The sequence below is a fragment of the Rhipicephalus microplus genome, chromosome 8 (assembly GCF_043290135.1).
Source record: "Rhipicephalus microplus isolate Deutch F79 chromosome 8, USDA_Rmic, whole genome shotgun sequence".
NCBI classification, from domain to species: domain Eukaryota; kingdom Metazoa; phylum Arthropoda; class Arachnida; order Ixodida; family Ixodidae; genus Rhipicephalus; species Rhipicephalus microplus.
The window spans coordinates 29,363,956-29,385,520 of record NC_134707.1 but is presented as its reverse complement, the minus strand read 5'-3'; the positions used below and the strand labels follow the sequence as shown (position 1 = coordinate 29,385,520).

General features: G+C 44.4%; 1 protein-coding gene across 1 annotated transcript in view; it reads left to right on the top strand.

Moving 5' to 3' along the window:
* LOC119165283 (tryptophan 5-hydroxylase 1) overlaps positions 1-14,028 on the top strand; it is a 35,728-nt gene extending 21,700 nt beyond the window's left edge. The window contains 6 exon segments of the mRNA XM_075871407.1: positions 5,269-5,315; positions 9,618-9,753; positions 10,571-10,697; positions 11,817-11,912; positions 12,553-12,686; positions 13,686-14,028. Coding sequence (XP_075727522.1) covers positions 5,269-5,315; positions 9,618-9,753; positions 10,571-10,697; positions 11,817-11,912; positions 12,553-12,686; positions 13,686-13,872 — 727 coding nt within the window. The 3' untranslated portion in view covers positions 13,873-14,028.
* Positions 14,029-21,565: the final 7,537 nt, after the last annotated feature.

Here is a 21,565-nt window from a genome sequence, read left to right as displayed (position 1 = left end):
GATTTGGCAGTGGAATTGTCGTGGGTTTCGTCGTAAGCGGGGTAACCTGCAGCAATTCGTAAAAACCAAGCAAGCACCAGATGTAATCGCCCTCCAGGAAACTGGGGGGACCGCAAAATTATCAGGATACAAATCATATAGCACTTTAGCTGAAAAAGCAACAGTAACCACACTGATACATCGTAATATAACGGCTGTAGAACACGATACTGGCGTACGCAACATAGACCACGTCCTACTAGAAATTCTCCCGTCTCGAAAAAAGGAGGGAAGCTTGTTTGTGTTGAACGTGTACAGTCCACCACGACAAAAGGTAATGTTTGGCTCGCTTTTCCGCAAAGTGCTAAACGTAGCGGGCAGACAAGCACTGATCGTCGTGGGCGACTTTAACGCACCACACGCCGCCTGGGGTTACACCATCGAAAACGTTAAAGGCCGCAACCTGTGGAACGACGCGCAGCACGAGGAGCTCACGCTAATAACTAACCCACAAGACCCTACCAGAATGGGGAACAGCGTCAGTAGAGACACCACGCCGGACCTTACATTCATAAGGAATATATCCAACCCTCATTGGACCAACACTAACGTAAATCTAGGCAGCGATCACTACATTGTATGCACAATTTTACAAGCAGGTCCGCGTAAAAAGAAAGGCAGAAAAATAATGTTAACCGAGTGGGACACCTTTCGTAAGATAAGAGAGGACGATGCTACAGAGACCATCGAAGATATACAGAAGTGGACAGACACACTCCAGCGTAGCGTGCAGAAAGCCACCAAACATGTTCCCGAAGAGGCAGGAATGGAAGAAATGGACAGCAAGCTCTTACACATGTGGGAGGCAAAACGCAGCCTGCAAGAACGCTGGAAAGGTCAAAAGCACAACCGGCGTCTAAGAAAGAGAATCGTCGCGCTCGACAGAGACATAGAAGACTACGCAAATAGGCTGTCCCAGCAGCAGTGGGCAGGCATGTGCACTTTAATGAACAGGCAGTTCGGAATGTCCAAAACTTGGAACATTCTCCGAGGCCTCCTTGATCCAGAAGGCACGAAAACAACACAAAGACAAAACCTGCAACGGATACTACACAGCTACGCAGGTACAGAAGCAGAGCTCTTACGCGAGCTACGCCAGACATACGTAGGAGATGCCACAAAGGCGCGACTCCCAGAGTACGAAGGGAAGGATAACGTCGACCTCGACGCCTCCATAACAGATGCAGAGATTCGATACGAACTCGGACGACTCAATCCCAAGTCCGCCCCGGGTCCCGACGGTATAACAAATAAAACACTTCGCAACTTAGATGACGAATCCGTCACTGCTCTCACAAAGTACATAAACGAATGCTGGGAGAAGGGCGCCATACCCCAGCAATGGAAAACCGCCAAAATCATATTAATACCCAAGCCGGGCAAAAAGCCGCTCATCGGAAATCTCAGGCCCATTTCATTGACGTCCTGCATTGGAAAGCTCATGGAAAAAGTAATTTTAACGCGTCTCGTCAGATACATGGACGACAACGAGCTATACCCACACACCATGATCGGCTTTCGACCAAGACTCTCGACGCAAGACGTCATGTTGCAGCTAAAGAATCAAATCATAGACGCCGAAACGCACACCCTGGATACAAAAGCCATTCTGGGCCTTGACCTGCAGAAGGCATTTGATAACGTCACCCACGAGGCCATATTGCGCAACTTGCAAAACCTACACGTAGGTCGGAGAGTGTACGATTACATAAAAGATTTTCTCACCAACCGTAAAGCTACACTCACGGCCGGGGAAGCGGAATCCGAAGAATTCGTTCTAGGCAACAAGGGAACACCACAAGGTTCGGTGCTTTCCCCTTTCCTATTCAACGTGGCGATGCTTGGTTTACCCTCAGAGCTGGAACGCGTCGAAGGGCTTCAGCACAGTATCTATGCGGATGACATCACCCTATGGGTGACGGGCGGGAGCGACGGTCACATAGAAGAGATTTTACAACAAGCAGTAAATACGGTAGAGCGATACGTGGAGAACAATGGCCTAAAATGCTCTCCTCAAAAATCGGAGTTATTACTCTACAGACCTACAAGCAGAGGTCGCAAGCGCATTCACGAACGACACAACATCACAATCTTAGCAGGAGGTTACCCAATACCTCAGGTACAACACATAAGAGTTCTGGGACTCCGAATATCCGAGAACGGACATAACGGGGAAGCAATAAAGTTACTGGATAACAACACCCAACAAACCATTCGAATGATTCGAAGAATCGCCAACAAAAACTACGGCGTGAAAGAACACAACTTAGTGCAGCTCATCCAAGCCTTCGTCGTCAGCCGCATAGTGTATGTGACCCCATACCTCAAGTTGCAAGTGGCGGAAAAACAAAAGATAGAATGCATAATTAAAAAAGCATATAAGCAAGCCCTCGGATTACCGATCACCACGTCTAACGAAAAGTTCGAAGCGTTAGGAATGCATAACACGCTAGACGAACTTATTGAGGCTCATATGATAGCGCAATATGAACGACTCGCGCAAAGCAACACGGGAAGACACATCCTGCACAAACTTGCAATAACGTACGCTGGCCAAAGCGGCAATAAATACGATATCCCAAAAGAAACCAGAGAGCGCATCATAATACCTCCGTTACCCAGAAACATGCACCCCGAACATCACCGGGAGCGGAGGAATGCAAGAGCGAGAGCACTGCACAAGAAGTTTCAACATGACGCGGACGTGGTATATGTAGATGCAGCCGAATATACAGACGGTCGACACATGGCAATAGTCGCTTCAAATCAAGCGGGCCACCTGCTTGCTAGCGGCACCATTAAAACAGGAAATTCGGAAATCGCTGAAGAAACGGCCATAGCGCTGACGCTTGCGTCCACAAGGGCCAGCGTCGTGATCAGTGATTCTAAAACCGCGATTCATAACTTCGCTAACGGAAGGGTCTCGAAAGAGGCGTTAAGAATCTTAAATAACTTTCGCGGAGAGCGCGACGTTTATGTTATATGGACGCCTGCCCACTCCTCGCTCCCGGGCAATGAAACCGCACACACCCTAGCTCGAGAGTTAGCGAGCCGAGCAGGGGCAGGAATGACGCGGAGCCCGCGTGCGGAGAGAGACCGCATGTTCAGTTACAACGAAATTACCAAGCACTACAGATTAGGGAGGCAGCACTACCCGCCACCACACTCCTCATTAAATAAGCAGCAGGCGACAGCGTGGCGCCTATTACAAACAAACACGTTCCCAAACCCAATCGCTTATAATCATTGTTACCCGGACCTCTACTCAGACAGATGTAAACACTGCAATCAGCGGGCGGACCTCAAACACATTATCTGGGCTTGCCCCAACATCGTGAAGGGGCCAAACACATACATGAATACGGAGCAGTGGGAGACCGCGCTGCTAAGCTCAAGCATCGAGGACCAACTACAGGTCATCAGGCAAGCCGAAGATGCCGCTAGGGCCCAAGGACTCCTAGCTGCCATCTAAGGGAGGGGAGTCAACTCCTCTAACACTTGCTGTTTCAATAAAAGTTGTTTCTCTCTCTCTCTCGAGTTATCGCTTTAAAGTTACTGGTTACAACACTTTCTAGATTGCATCCATTTTATTTTCATTTTGTGCGTGAAAAAAACAGATCAATTGATTTGGACTTTTATATAGTAAATGACGTGTGTAAGTATGTTTGTGTCATGTGCGTGGTAATTACCTCTACCATCATTAACAAGTCTTTAGTATCCAGTTTGGTCATAAATACCTATAGTATTGTTATTTTCATTGCTTTCAACGTATCAGGAAATGGTTAGACTTGACATTATAAACAGCATCTGTACCAGTTATTTTTTTAATTACCCGTCCAATGTTTAGGGGAATGTAGCTACCGATTATTATGGCATTTTAGACTGAACCGACTTAAGATAACGTCAACATTGGCACCGATACTTTACCTCTATCACTTTTGATTTACCTGAATTGGTGGCCGTCTTGTCATTATTGGACATAATGGGCCACCAGACTGCATAGCTCGAAGCTGCCTTTTCCACAATTTTAAATTAGGAGCGAGTTCGGGGTTGTCACAATAATGACCCTCCTATGGGCGTTCAAAGGGGCCCTGCGACGCTTTTTCGTATGCATTCTGCAGCGCTGGAGTTTGTGTAGTGCCGAATACTGAGAATAACGCAAAAATAATTATCAATATCGATATACCGTATCGGAAGTTATTGGCGTTCAGCCAGAACAAACAGCATACTAAAAGAAAAAAATTCCTTTTCGAATTTCACTCTCCGACTGACGTCAAAGGCCGTTACCAATCACCTTGCGCCTCGTACAGAGAAGGAGGAGGAGGAAGGGAAGAAATGAAAGGCAAGGAGGTCAACCAGACGCACGTTCGGTTTGCTACCCTGCACTGTGGGAAGGGGTGAGGGGATTAAAGGAGAAGAGAGACAGAAGTGAAGGGCAACGTGTGTGTAGATGTGGCCTCGTCCATTGCACGCTTATAAGCGGTCGCGTAGTCCGGTCGTCTTTAGAAAACTTAGCAATGACCGCGTCGCTTTGCTGGCCTGCGACGCGTAGAGCCATGAACCAAGGATCTTCTCTTCGGAACAAGGTCTACTGTCCAGTGTCTCTAACGTTTGGCGTAGCAAGTTGCGTTCGCTCGCAAAACGTTCACATGAACACAGTAGATGTTCTATTGTCTCGTCAGTGTCGCATGATTCACATCGGAAGCTATCCGCCATTCCTATGCGACGGAGACGTATCAGATGACACGCCTTGTGGTGGCCGCTGTGCAGCGCTCCTAGCATTTGCAATATTTTTCATTTTGCAATATTTTTCACATTTCCATGAATCAAAAAGGCATGCTTTCGTATCTGAGAAAGTATAAAGATTGCTGTAACAATGTTTAGCTCACGTCAGTGTGTTCTATTCGGGACCACGTGAGTATTACGAGTGACGTGTCGTGTCGAACGAATCAAAACGCACGACCTCTGACGTCACTCCCACGTCGTGAAGCGTCGCTTTAGATCACAAAAATTACCGCTGTGTGTCGCCCTATTCCGCAAACTTTCTTCCTAACGATAAAAATATTGCAGATTTGTTTTGGCGTTGCAACTCCCGCAACGTTGTCGGTGTATTGCACAGTTCGAGAAGAATTGCTGATAACAACAGGCCTAATTTGTGTAACAGGGGTCCCTCTAATGTATGCAAGCTCGACAATCAACAACACTCCCCATCTTTTTTCTTACTTACAGAGAGGATAATATTCCCCAGTTGGAGGATATCAGCCAGTTCCTGAAGTGTAAGTTTCTACACCCTGTATTCCTAATAGTCATAAAAAAATACTTATGTGAATCTTTTTTTCGAAAACCCCAAACACGTAAAACGCGTGCTCATCTAAAAGTACGATACAACTTTGTCGAGCAACGCTCATTTTTTAATGCACTGGAAAACACTAACAGTACAGTCTTTTCAGTACTGCCTGAACCGTAATAGTCAACTTGGGATTGCACGTAGGTTTGGTAACCTAATTTCAAAGACTGCACTTCGGTCAAGCCTGCAACATTCGTAATCACCAGTCGCTCTTTCAGCTTGACGGCTTCACCCAATGAGGAACGCATGTTAAAGTTAAACTGACAAGAAAGGCACATTTCAACGCAAGCTCCACAATGTCGAATTAATATGAAGCCTTAAGTACTCGCATGAGTTTGAAGCAAGAAAGTTAACTCTTACGGCCCCCACCGAAGTCTTGAGTGGACAAAATGGTAGAGCGGATTTTTAACTTGGTCAGGCGGTGAGTGCGCATTTCTGCTCAGGCAGCACGGCTCGCCCCCATAGTTGCCTCCATAGCCTAGGAAGTTGCGTGCCCCTGATTTTAGCGGAAATGTCACCGTCTTGTCACTATACTGTCACCCGAGCCGCCTGCACAGATTTCGTGTCATTCCCCCCTTAATCGGGTGTCTACACCAGCGGCACCACCACCGGACGCTCTGATTGGCTGCGGCAAAGGGGAAATCTTGGACGGGCGGAACAAAAAAACGTTCCTCGAGCGATCCGGCTCGCCTCCTCGTTTTCCATCCACTTCATCGGCCTGGTGAGGAGTATTCCAACCCTTTTTGCGCTCGTCTGATTTGGCCGCTCCGCGTCTGGTGTGAACAGACTTGTTCACACTATAGAGTTACTGTATATACTACTCTTAGGTAGCAGAAAAGTGCATAGGCCCGCTGAGGAGTCCACGTCATTCAGGAAAGCCGCTCCTTTCGAATACAGAAGCCAACGCGGCCCAGCGGCTCCAGGCATTTTCTCGCTCGTTCATAACACTTCGCTGACGCAATGACTTCCGCTTCGACGAAAAAGAAAGCTCGAACAAATAATAACTTTAATTATTACTGGTGCTTTAACTATTTGATGTTCACCATAGGAATATTTTTGTTTTAAATGGCAAACAGAAAAACCAACGCTTACTTGTTGAGAATAGTGAACGTGATTCCCGATAAATTAGGAACCACCTATCGCTGTTTTTTGTAGTTTTTGTCCTAACGCTTTAAACGATTAAGTAGGTGGCTCGATGAAACAACTGCTGGCACTATCACTCCGTGTTTCACAAACAACGCAAGCAAACGAGAATTCCCAGGGCATTTTACTTTGCTATTGCATAATGTAACCACTTGGTGAGGCTTGGAATTCAATGCCGCAGAATGCCCGTGGTGAATTATACCGCCTTGAGAGGCGTGTAAGGTGCATATTCAAACATTCACTCGCACACAATGCTATCGTTTCGTCCTGTTTTATGTATGTCAACGAGTGCGCTCAAAAGAATGCATACCCTGTTTGTTATCGCCTACTAGTAACAAGAATATTACCACGAGATTTATAACCACGCTTTATATACATATATCACTCAGGCGTATTGTCTATGGTGAAGTGCATTCTGGAACGTACTGTAATGCTGGAACAAGTATAGTGAGTCGTATGTAACTGCTGAAACTTTTGACCTGCAGTCGAATGTGTTGACTTCTCGGCATTCAGTCACCGTACTGCGCTGCCCTGGAATCACTATATAAGAAAAAAACACTGACTTTCATTAAAAATGAGCAACAGAAGACAACCACCACCACAACAAAGTGGATTTTCCACTCAGCCGGATCACTTCGCCGAACTATTTGGGCAGCGTTGGTGGTGGCGCAAATGGCGTGGAGTCACCAACACCCACGCATTTGTGAAGTTGGCTTTCCCTCTAAAAGACGCTTTTTGCGCACGTGAGCGTGCTTGGCGAATAGGGCTCTAGCGGCGAGTTCTATCAGAGGCGCAACTCTGCCACCTAAAGGTAGCGTATATAGCAAAGGCTTGTTCACACCGAAGGCGGGGCGGCCAAAGCGGCGAGGCGGCAACGCGGAAAGCGGGAAAATCCTCCTCTCCAGCCAATGAAAGCCGCGAAAAAACCAGGCGGCAAAGAAGATCGTTCTCGGAGATATTTTTTTTGCCGCTTGCCGAGGCTCGCCGCTTTGTCGCAGCCAATCAGAACGTCATGCAGCGTATGCGTGGCGGTGGTGCGGGTGTAATGGCGAATTTTACTCGTCGATCGGGAGCAAGTTTTCTTGCTCCAAAGCTGACAATCCGCGTTTCGCTGGTAGATTCGGAGCAAGTTCGCATTTTTCACTGGTAGATTCGGAGCGATCCACTCCGCGACAGAGTGTTCCGCGTGCTCCGTCTTGCAGGGACAGATTTCGCCGGAACTCCGAGAATGCGTTGCCGTCATTTCCGGTAGAGTCGGGCAGCTGGCTTGCCCTCGGCGTTTTTGGAGGCGGCGTAGTAACCCTGTGCTCTTGTTTACATTCTTAAAATTGGAACTTATAAGTGTGGCAGCTTGGGCTAGTTGGTATGACATGACGATAGGTATAGCGCGAGAACAGAATGATGACGCAGAGACACGAAGGTCCTTCGTGTCCTTCTTGTCTCTGTGTCGTCGTTCTGTTCTCGCGCTATAACTAAAATTGGAAAGCGGTATCCCTGCTTTCCGCGAGACTGCGTGGTCGAAATGTGTGCTTTGCAGTGACGATACAGTTGTCATTGAAACGTCGAGAGCAGAGAAGAAAATTGTTTGCGGTACAGGTTCAGTAACGTATGCGTAAAAAACTTCCGGAGAGGCCTCACGCGGGGCATTCACGTGTTCCGCTCTCATATCTCGTTTGACACACTCCGAGTGCTCACTCCAAGATTTTGGTGGCCACTCCGGATGTACCAGTGGAATTCGCCATAGGGTTGGGAGAAGCACTGACACGTCATAGCGACAGGTACGCAAAAGCGCGAGATGCCTGTCTGCTCTGCCGCGCGGCGATTCATAAGAGGTGGCAGGTCTGAACAAGTGCACGCACTGGCCGAAAGCAAGCGGGCTTTTCGAGGCGCTCGCCTCCTTTGGATCACCGCGCGTCAGAGAAGACGGGCATTTCCCGCTTTTGCGCACGTGTCTCTATGACGTGGTAATGCTTCTCCCAAAGGTAAACATGCACCATTACCGCGCCTCCACCGCGTGGCGTTCTGATTGGATGCGGCAAAGCGACGAGCCTCGAGAGCGATCGCCCTTTCCACCTCGTTTTCCTCCTGCTATTTCTGCCAAGAGAGGAGGATTTTTCCGCTTTTCGCGTTGCCGCCTCGCCGCTTTGGCCATCCCACCTTCGGTGTGAACGAGCCTTTACTGTCCAGACGTACCGCGTGGCTCTTTAGGCTCCCACCTGGCTGAGAAGGCGGAGCATCTCGCGTTTTGGCGCTCCTTTAGCTGTCACGTGAGGCTGCTACTGCCAAGTAGAGTTACTGTACCTTATCTCCACTCCCGAAAATTGATCATCGCCCCCATTACACGGCAATCTGATCACCCGCGGCAAAGCAAAGAGCTTAGGCGTGCGGAAAACAGTCGGTTCCCCATTGATCGGGTTAGCCACCTTGTTTTCCACCTGCATGAGCCGCCTGGCGAGGAGATTTTCTACGCTTTTCGCTCACCCGTTTACACTCTTCAGCCTCTCCGCCATCGGTGTCAATAAGCCTTTACAGTATGTGTTCGGCGGTAGTCCCGCAAGAGTAGGCGTTATGTTGCAAGACAGTGTCTATATGCTTAAAGCATTCATGCCATTTTTGTGACCTCCCTATAAGATTACCTACATTCATTCATTGATTTCTGGGGTTTAATGTCCCAAATCCATGATATCATTATGAGAGACGCTGTAGTGGAGGGCTCCGAAAATTTCGACCCCGTGGGGTTCTTTAACGTGCACCCAAATCTGAGCACACAGGCCTACAACATTTCCGCCTCCATCGAAAATGCAGCCGCTGCAGCCGGGATTCGATCCCGCGACCTGCGAGGCAGCAGCCGAGTACCTTAGCCACTAGACCACCACAGCGGGTAAGATTGACTACATATGCTTTAAATTAGTTTTCCAATCCATTCAACTACACAATTGCGTGTGAGCCAGCAATCATTCAATGAATTGCGATTAAAATCTCCAGGAGCTCTATGCAGAGAACTCGAATTATGTATGATTTGCGGTTGTGATGCAGCATATATGTGAATGCTATGAAGTGTTTACACCTCTTTCCACTCTCCTTTCAGTTAGAACAGGATTTCAGCTGAGACCAGTGGCAGGATACCTATCTGCCCGGGATTTCTTAGCGGGCCTCGCATTTCGCGTGTTTCACTGCACGCAATACATACGTCATGGCTCAGACCCATTCTACACGCCAGAGCCGTGAGTACAGCTCTTTCTGTATTCCTGTGACCGCAGCTCATTCGCCGCTGTATTTATTGACAGAAGAAATGTTTCTCGCATGCTACAGCTGCCTTTCAGCATGTCAACACTACGACGTTGTTTTCTCACATCAAATTATAATTTAGGTAGCCTGTATACTGTCTATAGATTACTTCTACAAAGATCTACCTAAGACTTCTCTGTTTTGCAGTAGATACACAATCAATGCATCTACTGCCAAATGCTCTTTGTAAACATAATTATAAGTTATTATTATTATCGTTATTATTATTTTATTAGAATAATATCACTATATTATAACTTAAAATGTTGTAAAATTGGGTTCAGACGAAAAGGTCATAATCTTGACAAAGTTTTCAAGAAATGGTTTCCATGAGTTCGGATAGTTACCAAAAGCGCAAATAATAACAGTTGTTGTACTAATAATTAATAAGGAAATGTGAACAGTCAGTCGCAATAATAAGCCGTAAGCAATAACTATTAGTACCTAGCATTACGCTTGCCAAACTTCTTTCTGTGTGTTTAAGTGTAATATTGGCATGGAAAAACAAATTCCCTCCCTTCAAAATTTGCCTCCCATGTTTATGAATAGAACAAGAAGGTGGTACTGGTACTGTCGAGGAGGTGGTACTGGTACTATTTTCAAAGCACCAAGAACCATGGCCAAAAGATACATTCTTCGTTCCAGGAGAAGAAATTGTTGACAGAAAAATGCAGTTCTACCCATCATCATTTTTTTTGATGAAATGTGCAGATTCAAATTCATTTTGTTTTTTGTTCGTGTGACTATCTTCAGGGATTGCTGCCACGAAATTCTGGGTCACTGTCCGATGCTGGCCGATGCGAACTTCGCGCAATTCTCACAGGAAATCGGACTCGCCTCTTTGGGTGCTTCAGACGACGAGATCGACAAACTCGCAACGGTTAGTCTATTCGGAATTGCATTTTCGTATAGATAGCCTGAGGTCCTAGGGCGCCATCGTATCGGAACGAAGCTCCTATACCACGCTAAAATCCAAATGGAGGCCTTCACGGCAAAGTTTCTCTGTGTAACACATGAAAAGATGTACGCCGCTAGTCTCGGTGATTACCTTCAAGTATTATAGAGCATTGTATAAGACTACAAGCGATATCACAGAAGCTTTCTTTCTTTCTTTCGCGTCTTATCACTTCCGCGGTTTTCGATGAAAGCTGGAATAAGATCATAACATTGTGCCGATCACGCGCAGAGTAAAGGGCACCAATGATTGGAAAATACATCAAAGTTTACTAAAGCATTCCAAGACAGCATACAGCGACGGTTCTTCACAGCCCTGAATGGCCACGCCTAATTATGCCATAGCGATTGATCGATGCGAAATTATCAGCACTAAAAAATAGGTCGCTGTCCCATTTCTTGATTTTCTGCCCTTTTTCTAATGCCCTTTTATTTTCGTGTTTATCATGCACCGAAGTTCCCAATAGACTATCCCAATTAGCAATCTCCTCCTGCATAATATTTTGCAACTTTAATAGGAGCATAGATGATAATACAATGTTATTCCGATTCTCATTTTTAAACTTCGTATAGTTTGTTCATGTTAGCTAAATTAACTTCAAAACGTGTACATCATCGTTTCGGTTCACTAAAGGATCACCGGTATTATAGTAAACAACTGCGTTGCAGAACTGACGGGGTTTCACCAAATTTCTTTCAGGGAGTGAGCGGAGCTACAAATTTGAGTTTTATAAAGTATAATTCTTTACTACTGAAGGGTCGTTTTTTGGTATTTTATGGCGTGAAATATCTACATTTAGATAGGTATACGATAACTTTTTATCAATGTCCGTTTTAAGTATTCAAATTCTTGAAATGCTGCTAGAAAATGAACACTCAAGTACAAGACGTAAGGGCTTCCGAGATACGCAGTTGCGTTTTAGTCAAGCCTGTACACCATAATTTTAATTATACCAGAATATACAATTGCACTATCACCACAGTACTTGATAAGCTATTTCAAGCCTTTTTTTTTCTTTTTCCTGTGTTTCGACATTCCTTGCAGTGTTACTTCTTTACCGTGGAGTTCGGACTTTGCAAGCAAAACGGAGAAATGAAAGTGTACGGAGCTGGTCTCCTTTCTTCAGCTGCAGAATTACGTGTGAGTATATATTACAATTAACTAAACGAAACATATCAATAATAGAAAAAAACTGTTTTGAAAAGTTGTGACCCTGGCAGAATTTCTGGAGCTTGCGTCTCCAGAAATTTATTTTCTTGAGTCTCCGAAATCACCGTTCGAAGTAAATGATAAGTTATTTTACGTCTTCCAAATAAATGAGCGACGACTTCATACTACTGCAAAACTGGCATATGAAGTTTCAACTTTAGTAGCAAACTAATAGTAGATAAAATCAGTGGACTTCATTACATTCCATCTGTATGAAAATATTGCTCCTCACTTCAAAACGTGTCTCAGAAGCAACAGCACCTTACCAGTAAAGTTGCCATGAAAGCACAGGCTATTTGAGAAAGACAGAGATAAGTAGGGAAGAAAGGCAGGGAGAACCAAGCTTGGCTCGGTATACCTTACACTTGTGGGGGGGGGGGGGGGGTTAGTTCAGTCAGCACAGCTGCTTAAGCGCAATTCAAGTTTAAAGCTTTGGACTGAAAATAGAACTTTATGCGAGACAAAAATCTCGAAGCAGTTCTAAATGAATCTTCAGACAGTATATATAGTGTCAATTTCTTTTATTGGGGCATAACTTACGCCGGAAATAACCAACTTTCCTTGTCTACAGCACGCCCTCACGGACAAAGCAAACGTGCTGCCGTTTGACCCAGCCATAACCATAGAGACGGAGCCAATTATTACGGCTTTCCAGAATGTCTATTTCTACACGGACAGTTTCAATGAAGCAAAGCTGCAGATGAGGTAAGGTTATACCACACCGGAAAAAAATTGAAAAGAGGACTTCATAAGAGTTTTGTGATAAGTCCAGATCTGTTTCACTTGGGATTACGAAAGAAAGATAAGAAAATGAGGTATGAGAGTAATTGGCCATGTAATGATGACAATGCTAGTTTCTTTGCAATGGGAAAAATTAGCCGTTGATAACAGCAATACGGCGTTAGATTGTGATGCCTTTGCGATTCTTTGCAGTCGCGCAACTTCGACGCAGACCACCTCGCTTAGACTACGGGCATGCTTTCGACACACTTACCATGGCTCGAGGCGCAAATATATGAAGCTGTTAGGAGGCACACCATTTTTTTTTAAAGTCACCTCCACTTCCGATAACCCGATTGATTGAAAAACATATGCCCCTAAAACTGATCAATCAGGATTATAGTTTGTGTATGTCAGCGTAGAGAGACAACCTTCAAAGCTTTTTTGACGCAGAGACAACCCTAACCCGTCGTACATAAATGTTCAAGCAATCCTATTTGATTATGGATAGATAAGCTTTAGCTAGTAAACACCAAGCAGCAGAAATCGTAAAATAGATCGTGTTGTACCGTCTCTTACTCCGGCGCATGCACCATGCATGTAGTATATATTCAAATATACGCCACGCTAAAACATTTGTGACGTCGTGGCTGGCGAAACGAGTGCAGAGAAAAAGCGCGAGGAAGGAGCCCTCTCTCAGTACACATCTCATACATGACACGTTTCAGTTGTGGCTATACTTGATGCTTCACCGTACATCAATAATGGGTTTATCTGGGCTGGAATTTATCAGGACTAATAGGCATCGACCTGATGAATACTCTGCAGCATAGCGGTCGCCGCATGTCGTTCTGGGTAGTCTGCAGTGCGTGTTGGCTCGTAATATGAATTCACGGTACACCCTTCTCATGCTGTAGCCGCATTAACGTTGACGTTCCTCATGAGATGCGTTCTTTAACGAACACTCGCTAATAATTTTCCCAGGGAGTTCGCCAAAACCATCAAGCGGCCCTTCGGCTTACGCTACAACCCGTACACCCAGACCGTGGACGTCCTCACCAACACCCGCAAGATCGCCAACATCGTCAGTGAACTGAAGGGAGACCTCTGCATCGTCACCAATGCGCTGAGCAAACTGAAGGCGTCTGAAACGGAGGATCCCAACCGCTAAGCAGTAACCCCATGATTCATCTGAGTGGGGACCGAGTGTGACTAATAGTGAGCTTTATCTGATGTAAATGTATCTGATCGTAAACGTAGTAAATGAAGCATAAATGTAGATTTAAATTAAAACAAGAAGGCAATTCGCCCCCCTCCTTTGACAGGTAAAAGTCGAAATACATGAATTGGTACGGACTTGACAATTAATACAGACATCAATATAAAGCGATTACATCCTTCTTAGATTGACCGGCCTTTGGTCACTGGCCTTCCAGGGATGGGGGTAGCTACTGTGAAAATAAACAGTACTCAGAGTGCAGCATCACGGGTCCCCTGCAGCAGCTACGGAGAAAACCTGCATGGTGTCACAAAAGAATGAGGAAATTCGTCCCTAAGTACCAATGGGGCTGTCATGGCGACCCCCTTAGATGTGTAGGGGGGGTTGTCACCCCCTGCGTACGCCTATGAAAAAGTATATTGTGTAATATAGTTACCCTGTTGGTCACTACTCTCAAACTGATTGGAAGGTGAAAAACTGGCGCCATCTTGGTGGTCTGCTTTTGATCACTATGGCCTAGAATTCGGCCTCTAAGATTGACTGCGGGTGCCCCGCTGCGGTGGTCTAATGGTTATTGCACTTGTGTGCCAAGCCGAAGACCACGAAAATGAATCCCGGCTGCGGCGGCTGCATTTTTTATGGAGGCGAAAATATTTGAGTGCCGCGTACTTAGATTGAAGAGCACGTTTAAGAACCTCAGGTGGCCTAAATTTTTGGCATCCTCCAGTACGGCGTCTCATAATGATCTCGTGGTTTTGAGCCGTTAAACCCCAGACACTATTATTAATATTGACTCTGGGTGGCTCTGGCAACATATGCATTGTTAATCTGGGAGACATTGGTAAAAATACCGCGTCACACAAATTAAGCCTTCCAAACAAAATATATCGATCGAAAAATCTGTCCTCCGTTGCGTTACTACAGATGTTAGATATGAAGGTAGGTGTGACTTGGCAAGTCGATGCAGGAAAAATTAGACACGTTTAATCAGTATGCAGTATGCAAGTTTTCACCTCCATTGTGACAATTTTTATCGACATATCTCGCATAAAAGCCTTGGGCCAGCTAACGCAGACGTGTGTTTGGCTAGGCAAACTTACCGATTACGCAAAATTAGTACGAATAACGAGGTTCTATCAAAGAACATACATCGTGTCAAAATAGGTAACAACTTAACTCCGCTAGTGCCATGCTTTACAAGACGGTATGAGCATAGTCAACTAGCATTGTTGTAGTGTCACTTCGATATTTTTTACACATAGCAGTCCATCTTTAAAACTTGTGGAATACATTGATATATACCAATCAAATTTTTAAAATATATTTACGAATATATACTCTACATCTAACAAAAAGTAGCCAGGTGACTGGCGAGGAAAGCGATTTCCTTGTATTTGCCCCTTTCACAAACCAGCTCCCGATATAATAACTTCTTATTGAAAGTGTTGCCAATTTAGGTATCCTAATATTCGAAAAAAAGAGGAAACAAATACTGATGCGCATTTTGCGGCCACGAAAACAATTACGCCGTCCTGAGGCAGATGACGGCATAGTTAGGGTGCACTGGAGGTAATGATTGCTCTTAGCGACCGATCATTAACAGAAAATCTACACCAACATCGACTGCTCCGTGGCAGCATGCCGCTGCAGAGAGGGCGTGCAATCGTTTGGTCGATTCCGTGCAGCCTGAACTGTCTGCGTCGTTCGTGTTGCACTGATGATGACAACCAGAGCTCTTCAATCAGAACAGTTCAGCAACGTACATTCTGTGTACGATCCCAGCGATTGACCAAAGTAGTTAAACGTCAAACTATGTCATAACATATACGACAGTAAAGGCAACCCTGAAGCTTCACTTTACCCTAGTCTCACAGACTTTATAATCCTCCTTTTTCAAGTGACTTTATTATAGGGATAGATTCCTCCACTCGATTCAGTGGGTGTCTTACATACATGCATTTTTTTCTTGCTGTTTTTTTTTTCATTTTAAACAACGTCATTCTTTTCCCCTTATTTTGTTCGCTCCATAGGCCCCCAACTTTCAGCCGCATTCCTTCTGCGCTGTTTTTTTACCTACATTTTTTCTCTTTGAAAGCCTGTAACCTTTGTGCTTCACATGGTTATAAATGGCACCGCGGTTCTCTTTTCCTTTTCGAGATTTGTTTTAAACAGGCATAAGTCGTAAGCCTGTATATATATATATATATATATATATATATATATATATATATATATATATATATATATATATATATATATATATATATATATATATATATATATATATATATATATATATATATATACAACAAGGGATTATTGCGACGGCACTCTCAAAGTGACTCAACTAAAGATATATGATAGACGTATAAGGATTCCTGCTTGACAAATGTCGTAAGGGCGTGTCGACTGTAAACGGAATAATCATTATAAAACATTATCTGAAAAGTTGCAAAGCCCTTAGAAATCCAGAAATAGTCCGAGCAAATTAGTGTCACTTATTATGGCTTAATTCATAGTGTATGGACTATACTCCTGAACGCAATCAGCATATTTATCTGTATTTAGTTTCGTATAACACTCATCACTACTTGAGCCCAGTTGAGAAATTTATAAAGAAGAGTCGCATGCGAGGCCAAACTGTACTTACGCTCAGTCACTTCAACCATTTCACGCACATTCTATGAAGATACGAGTCGGAAAAGCACCACCTCACAGCTCAGTGATGGCGCACCAGTCGGTTAGTAAATGGGTAGGCCGGTACAGTAGTAGCGTGCGACTTAGAAAACGCGCGCAGTGGCCCTGAGTAATTCACGTCTACTAAAGCACTGTAATGTCAGTCAGTTTGTGTGAATCAAACCAGGGGTGCTATGCAGGGTGGACCGAGCTTCTCGGGCAGAGTTTGCTCCGAGCCCACTCTGTGGCGGTCATGGCATCAAGATAGTGTTGAGCGCGTGATAGTAGCGTTGATAAAAATGGCAACAAGAACGCGCGCGGCATTGAAAACGCACGTGGCGACGTTTGCGGCGGTTATCAAAGAAACACTGCGTGCGAGCACGCCAGCGCCGCCACTCGCTCAACATTTCAGCAGTGCCGCGATGTCGGCGTGATTGTCGTACTGTATTTTTTGCCAACTCCACAGGCGCCTCCCACAGGCGCGTTCGTGGGCGTGTGTCCTCTTTCGGACATGTTCTTTCGTTCCACCTGCAGCACGGAAATTTCCACTCTCGAAGGCATCAAAGGTGCGCACGCAGCACTCTCGTGCTGCTCGCTTCGCTCCTATCAAATATTGCAGATAAATATGACGACAGGTGGTCACCAGGGGCGCTCACATCGGGGCGGCAATGCGGATGTGATTACATATGTCGTGAGCGCGGTGAAACTGAATGCGATATATCGCGGCCGGGTGGTTATATCACTTCTACCTCTGCTTGCGTCTGTGCATATTCTTCGCGGTAAAGCTGATAGATAAATCGTGCCACTTTTCATGAGTACTGCTCCCCGGCAAGAGCAAACATGATGGGCGTACCCGGTCTTCACCGCGGGCGTCTTTCAATCAAACTGATTGACGCGTGGACTCGAATACAAACTAGTTCTGAGCAGGCCCCAACTCGTGACTGTGATGGTGCTGGTGTGACAGTAAAGCATTTGATGTGGTGCACGCTAAGCAGCAGCTTCTTTGCATATAAAACAATGTTGTGACCTTAAACAGCCTGTGCAAGGCGGGAGCCGTAGAGAAGCTTGTGATAACCGAGCTTCTTGTAGCTTTTTATGCTGATCGTCTACTTATGTGCGGGGTCGGCTTCGAAGTGAAGACCACATCAGCTCTGTCTTAATTTTGATTGTACTGATTGACTGAGCCTTAACAACCGTTACACTGAGCTGCCTTCTCTTCGTTGATATTCAATTAAAAGCATTTATCTCGAGCGCAATTAGCAAGGCCATGATGAGTATAGAACTATTAAACGTAATCCTGATTAGCATGATACTAATTGTCATCGTATTAGTAAGGGCTAAATAGCATAATTTTACTTAGCGTGCTCATGATTAACGTCGCGTTAGTTAGCATATTTTAGTTAACTCATCAACTGGCATGCTTTAGTTAGCCCGGTTCTAGCTTTATATGGTTTTATCAGCACGGTCCTCTTAATAAGCGGCGTAATTACCTCGGCCTTACCATGACCTGGCGTAATTAGCTTGGTCATAGCATGTTCCGGGCTAACTAGCCAAGTATACTGTCCAGCCAAAAAGCTAATTAGCCGGCCGCACGTGTTGGGTGCTAGCGGGCGATGACAACCAAGACGACGTGCCCCGGCAGAGCAGAGCGCTGGAATGTACAGGCTGACCCTAATGATTAACACGTGGCCTCGGGTACAGCTGCGGTCGCGAGGTTGTAAGACGCTGGGCTTTTACTGATCTCGGAGGCCACCGTGCTCATTATTCTAAAACAGAGTTAGTGCAGGCCTTAAAATGTTCAAAATAAGTTTAACCACACCGGTATCTCTAAAAAATATCTTCACGAAAAGTTTCTGACGCTTTATTGCATGAGTGCACTTATGCACTCCGTAGAACGACAAAGAAATGAAAGAAAATGCCTCTGGTTTGAAAACACCACCCAACTTACAGTCGGCCGTCTTTAACGCGCTGACTGGATTCATCGTAACCAACGAAACGCAGCGCATTGATAGGTGAATTTAACTTATTCGTACTACTGGTTCGTACTTGAAGTGGTGTCCCAAGTTTCGAGGAACTCGGGCAAAACTCGGCTGATCCTTCATAGCGCTCAAGGTTGGTAATGTGCTACAACTGCAGCAGTTTTTGTTTTTTCGCAACTGTCTCTCTTTCAATCTCTCCTATCACTATTTATTTTGTATTTATTTATTTATTTACTTATTTATTTATTTGTTCGTTTGTTCATTTGTTTGTTTGTTTGTTTGATTGTTTTTTGTTTGTTTGTCATACCGCTACTTTCGTGCGAGGGCTTGCCAGTTTGGCAGTACAACAACATTTCCTGAAAGTTTGAACACAAAATAAATATTCAATAAAACATGCGAAACCATAATATTAGAACATGAAGAGCAATAATACAATTTAAGACTTCAGAAGTTAAGGAATAACAATATTACACGACACATACAACAACTACCAGCTGCAATGCAAGTTATTGATCTACAATGCTAAGATCAATTCGTGCGGCAATTGAGAAAAAAAAAAGATGTGATCTTTTTATGAGGAGTTTAAAAATTACTAATCCCTCCGTATTTGTTATCACGTGCAACTCGGAATGCACGTACAAATCACGTGCAACTGAAACCTTCAAGCCGAATTCATCACTGTTATCATCCCCAGAGTCCGCCGGAAGCTTGTAGCAACATTTATGAACTGTACCATTGAAGAGCTTCGGTGACGATCATCTTCCGTACCGGTGCTGTCTGGCACTGGTAGAAATTTTATTCCGCGCCCGCTTACAAGACAGGTACCGCGGTCTGTAGGCCGCACTTTTCACGAAAAGCGTAATGCTTTATAGGTGTGTGTAGTGTTCCGCGAGCACGGTGTAAGTGTCAGTGTACGATGTATGTTTTGAAAATACAGCGCTGTGTAGCACTGTATACTATAGATTTTCAATATCGAATTACCTCCGATTCACCCAAGTTTGTTTTCCAGCGCTGTACGTTGCCTTCACTTGTCTCTGTCGGTACAATGTGTGTTCTGTCCCACGCCCTCGTTGCTGTTTCTTACAACAGTCGTCGATGTGACATTTGGAAATGTTAGCATATACAGATTCAACACTGATCTCTGGCAAAATCTGAAAGAACAGCAGGGAAAAACTTGACTACGACAAACGTTTGTTGCGCGGATTTCCCACGTTTTCTCAGCTATAGATGTTCGAGATTAACAAAAAAGCCTAAATCAAAACACTATTGTTATGTACTTACAATAACTAATTAAATATAGAATGAGGATATTGTTCTGCGTACGCTAACGAAATGTTATTGTTGCCATCGTTGTGATAGTAGTGTCGTCTTTATAGTAATTGGGGCCATGTACGGAGTGTCAAGTGCAACTATTTCATTCGTGCAAAGCAGATATTCGCGATATTTTTTTTTTATTTATTAGCGCGCAATACTGATTTCGAAGAGCTTTTCGGAGGACTTATTCGTCGGACTATGACGTCCAAACTTTTACAGTGACTCGCGCAACTCTGTACTGCAGACGTCAGCTAACGACATGTAATGAAATTGAAGTCAAAAGTTACCAAAAAAGCATAGGCTTATGGTTTGTGAAATCGCTATAGGGTTGTCATCATGTTTAAGAAATAACGGATCATTAGGCTACAAATAAAGAGCACATGGAGTTGCTTGTGTACATTGAAATACCTCTGGACGTCTTCCGGAAATTGTATGAATTTGTACTTGCGAAAACCAGTGGGTTGGACCGAACATGTTTTGCATATTTGTGGGTAATCTAAGCTAACATTTTACCTTCACAAGCTTTGGTTTATCATTTCTTATATTGATATGATGGATATGTGGGGTTTAACGTCCCAAAACCAACATATGAATATGATCATTTATTATATATATATATATAGTGCCCAAATAAAAAGTTTCTTATGTAGATGGCTTAGGTTCAAGTGTTCTAGTGTCGAAAGAAGTCACTTTATAAAGGCCTGTTCTTGTTAATCCTTTTATAGCTTAGAGAATGAAAATAAATTTTAGCAAGCATTCCATGCTCAAAGTGTGCCATTGTTTCAAAATCTATTTGTTTAATATTGTGTCTTCCGATGTATTCCTGCCACTTCATGCATCCAGATGATATGTTGCCCGCAAATATTTAAAATCGATTGCAACTTCACTCAAACGTAAGACTCCCGACCGAATATGGGAGCTAAAATTGTGTACCCGCCACCCCCGGGGCATGTTAAAAGCGCATTAACGGATGCAAGACTTGAAAGATAATGGAATTCAGAAGTGATTTTAAGGAGAAAGATGGTGTCCTGAAATGTGGAGATGTGCCATTGGACTCACTGTACTTTAAAAAATGTTTCAGTTGTCTTACTCTACCAGTGCTTCAACTTTTTCTTATTTTCTCTATGGTTTTCGTCAAAGCTATCCTTAGCTTATATACGTAAGCCTTATATACAGAAATGAATCGAGAAGTAGGGAAAAATACTTCAAGCTTCTTTTCCACATATCTAAGCTGAGTGTGATCCTCTTTATCATTGAATGAACATTGTTATTAAGGTTTGCGTACGGAAAGGCCAGGAAGGTTCCCTTTACGCCGATGCACAAGATGTAAATAAAAAGTAGATAAAATCCCCACTGAATACCACCCACACCACTAGATACACCACCACTCCCGATTGGCAGTTTCACGTCTATAGCCAAGAGGCGCCGCTGATCTTAAAGGTCCCGTGCTACCTACGGTAATACCTGCTTTTGAGACCCACGCCCTTCATTAGAGGGCGCCGCAATTCGTCATCAACAGTTAAACATGAAAACGTGAAGAATGGGATGTATAAACTCGGTGTGATATGTTTTTTTTTTTCCTGTTTGGCATGGTATGCTGATTATGATGTGATCTTCCGCATCAGCGTTTTGAACAGTGAAGCTTAAAGGGGTCATGCAACACTTTCCTAAGTATA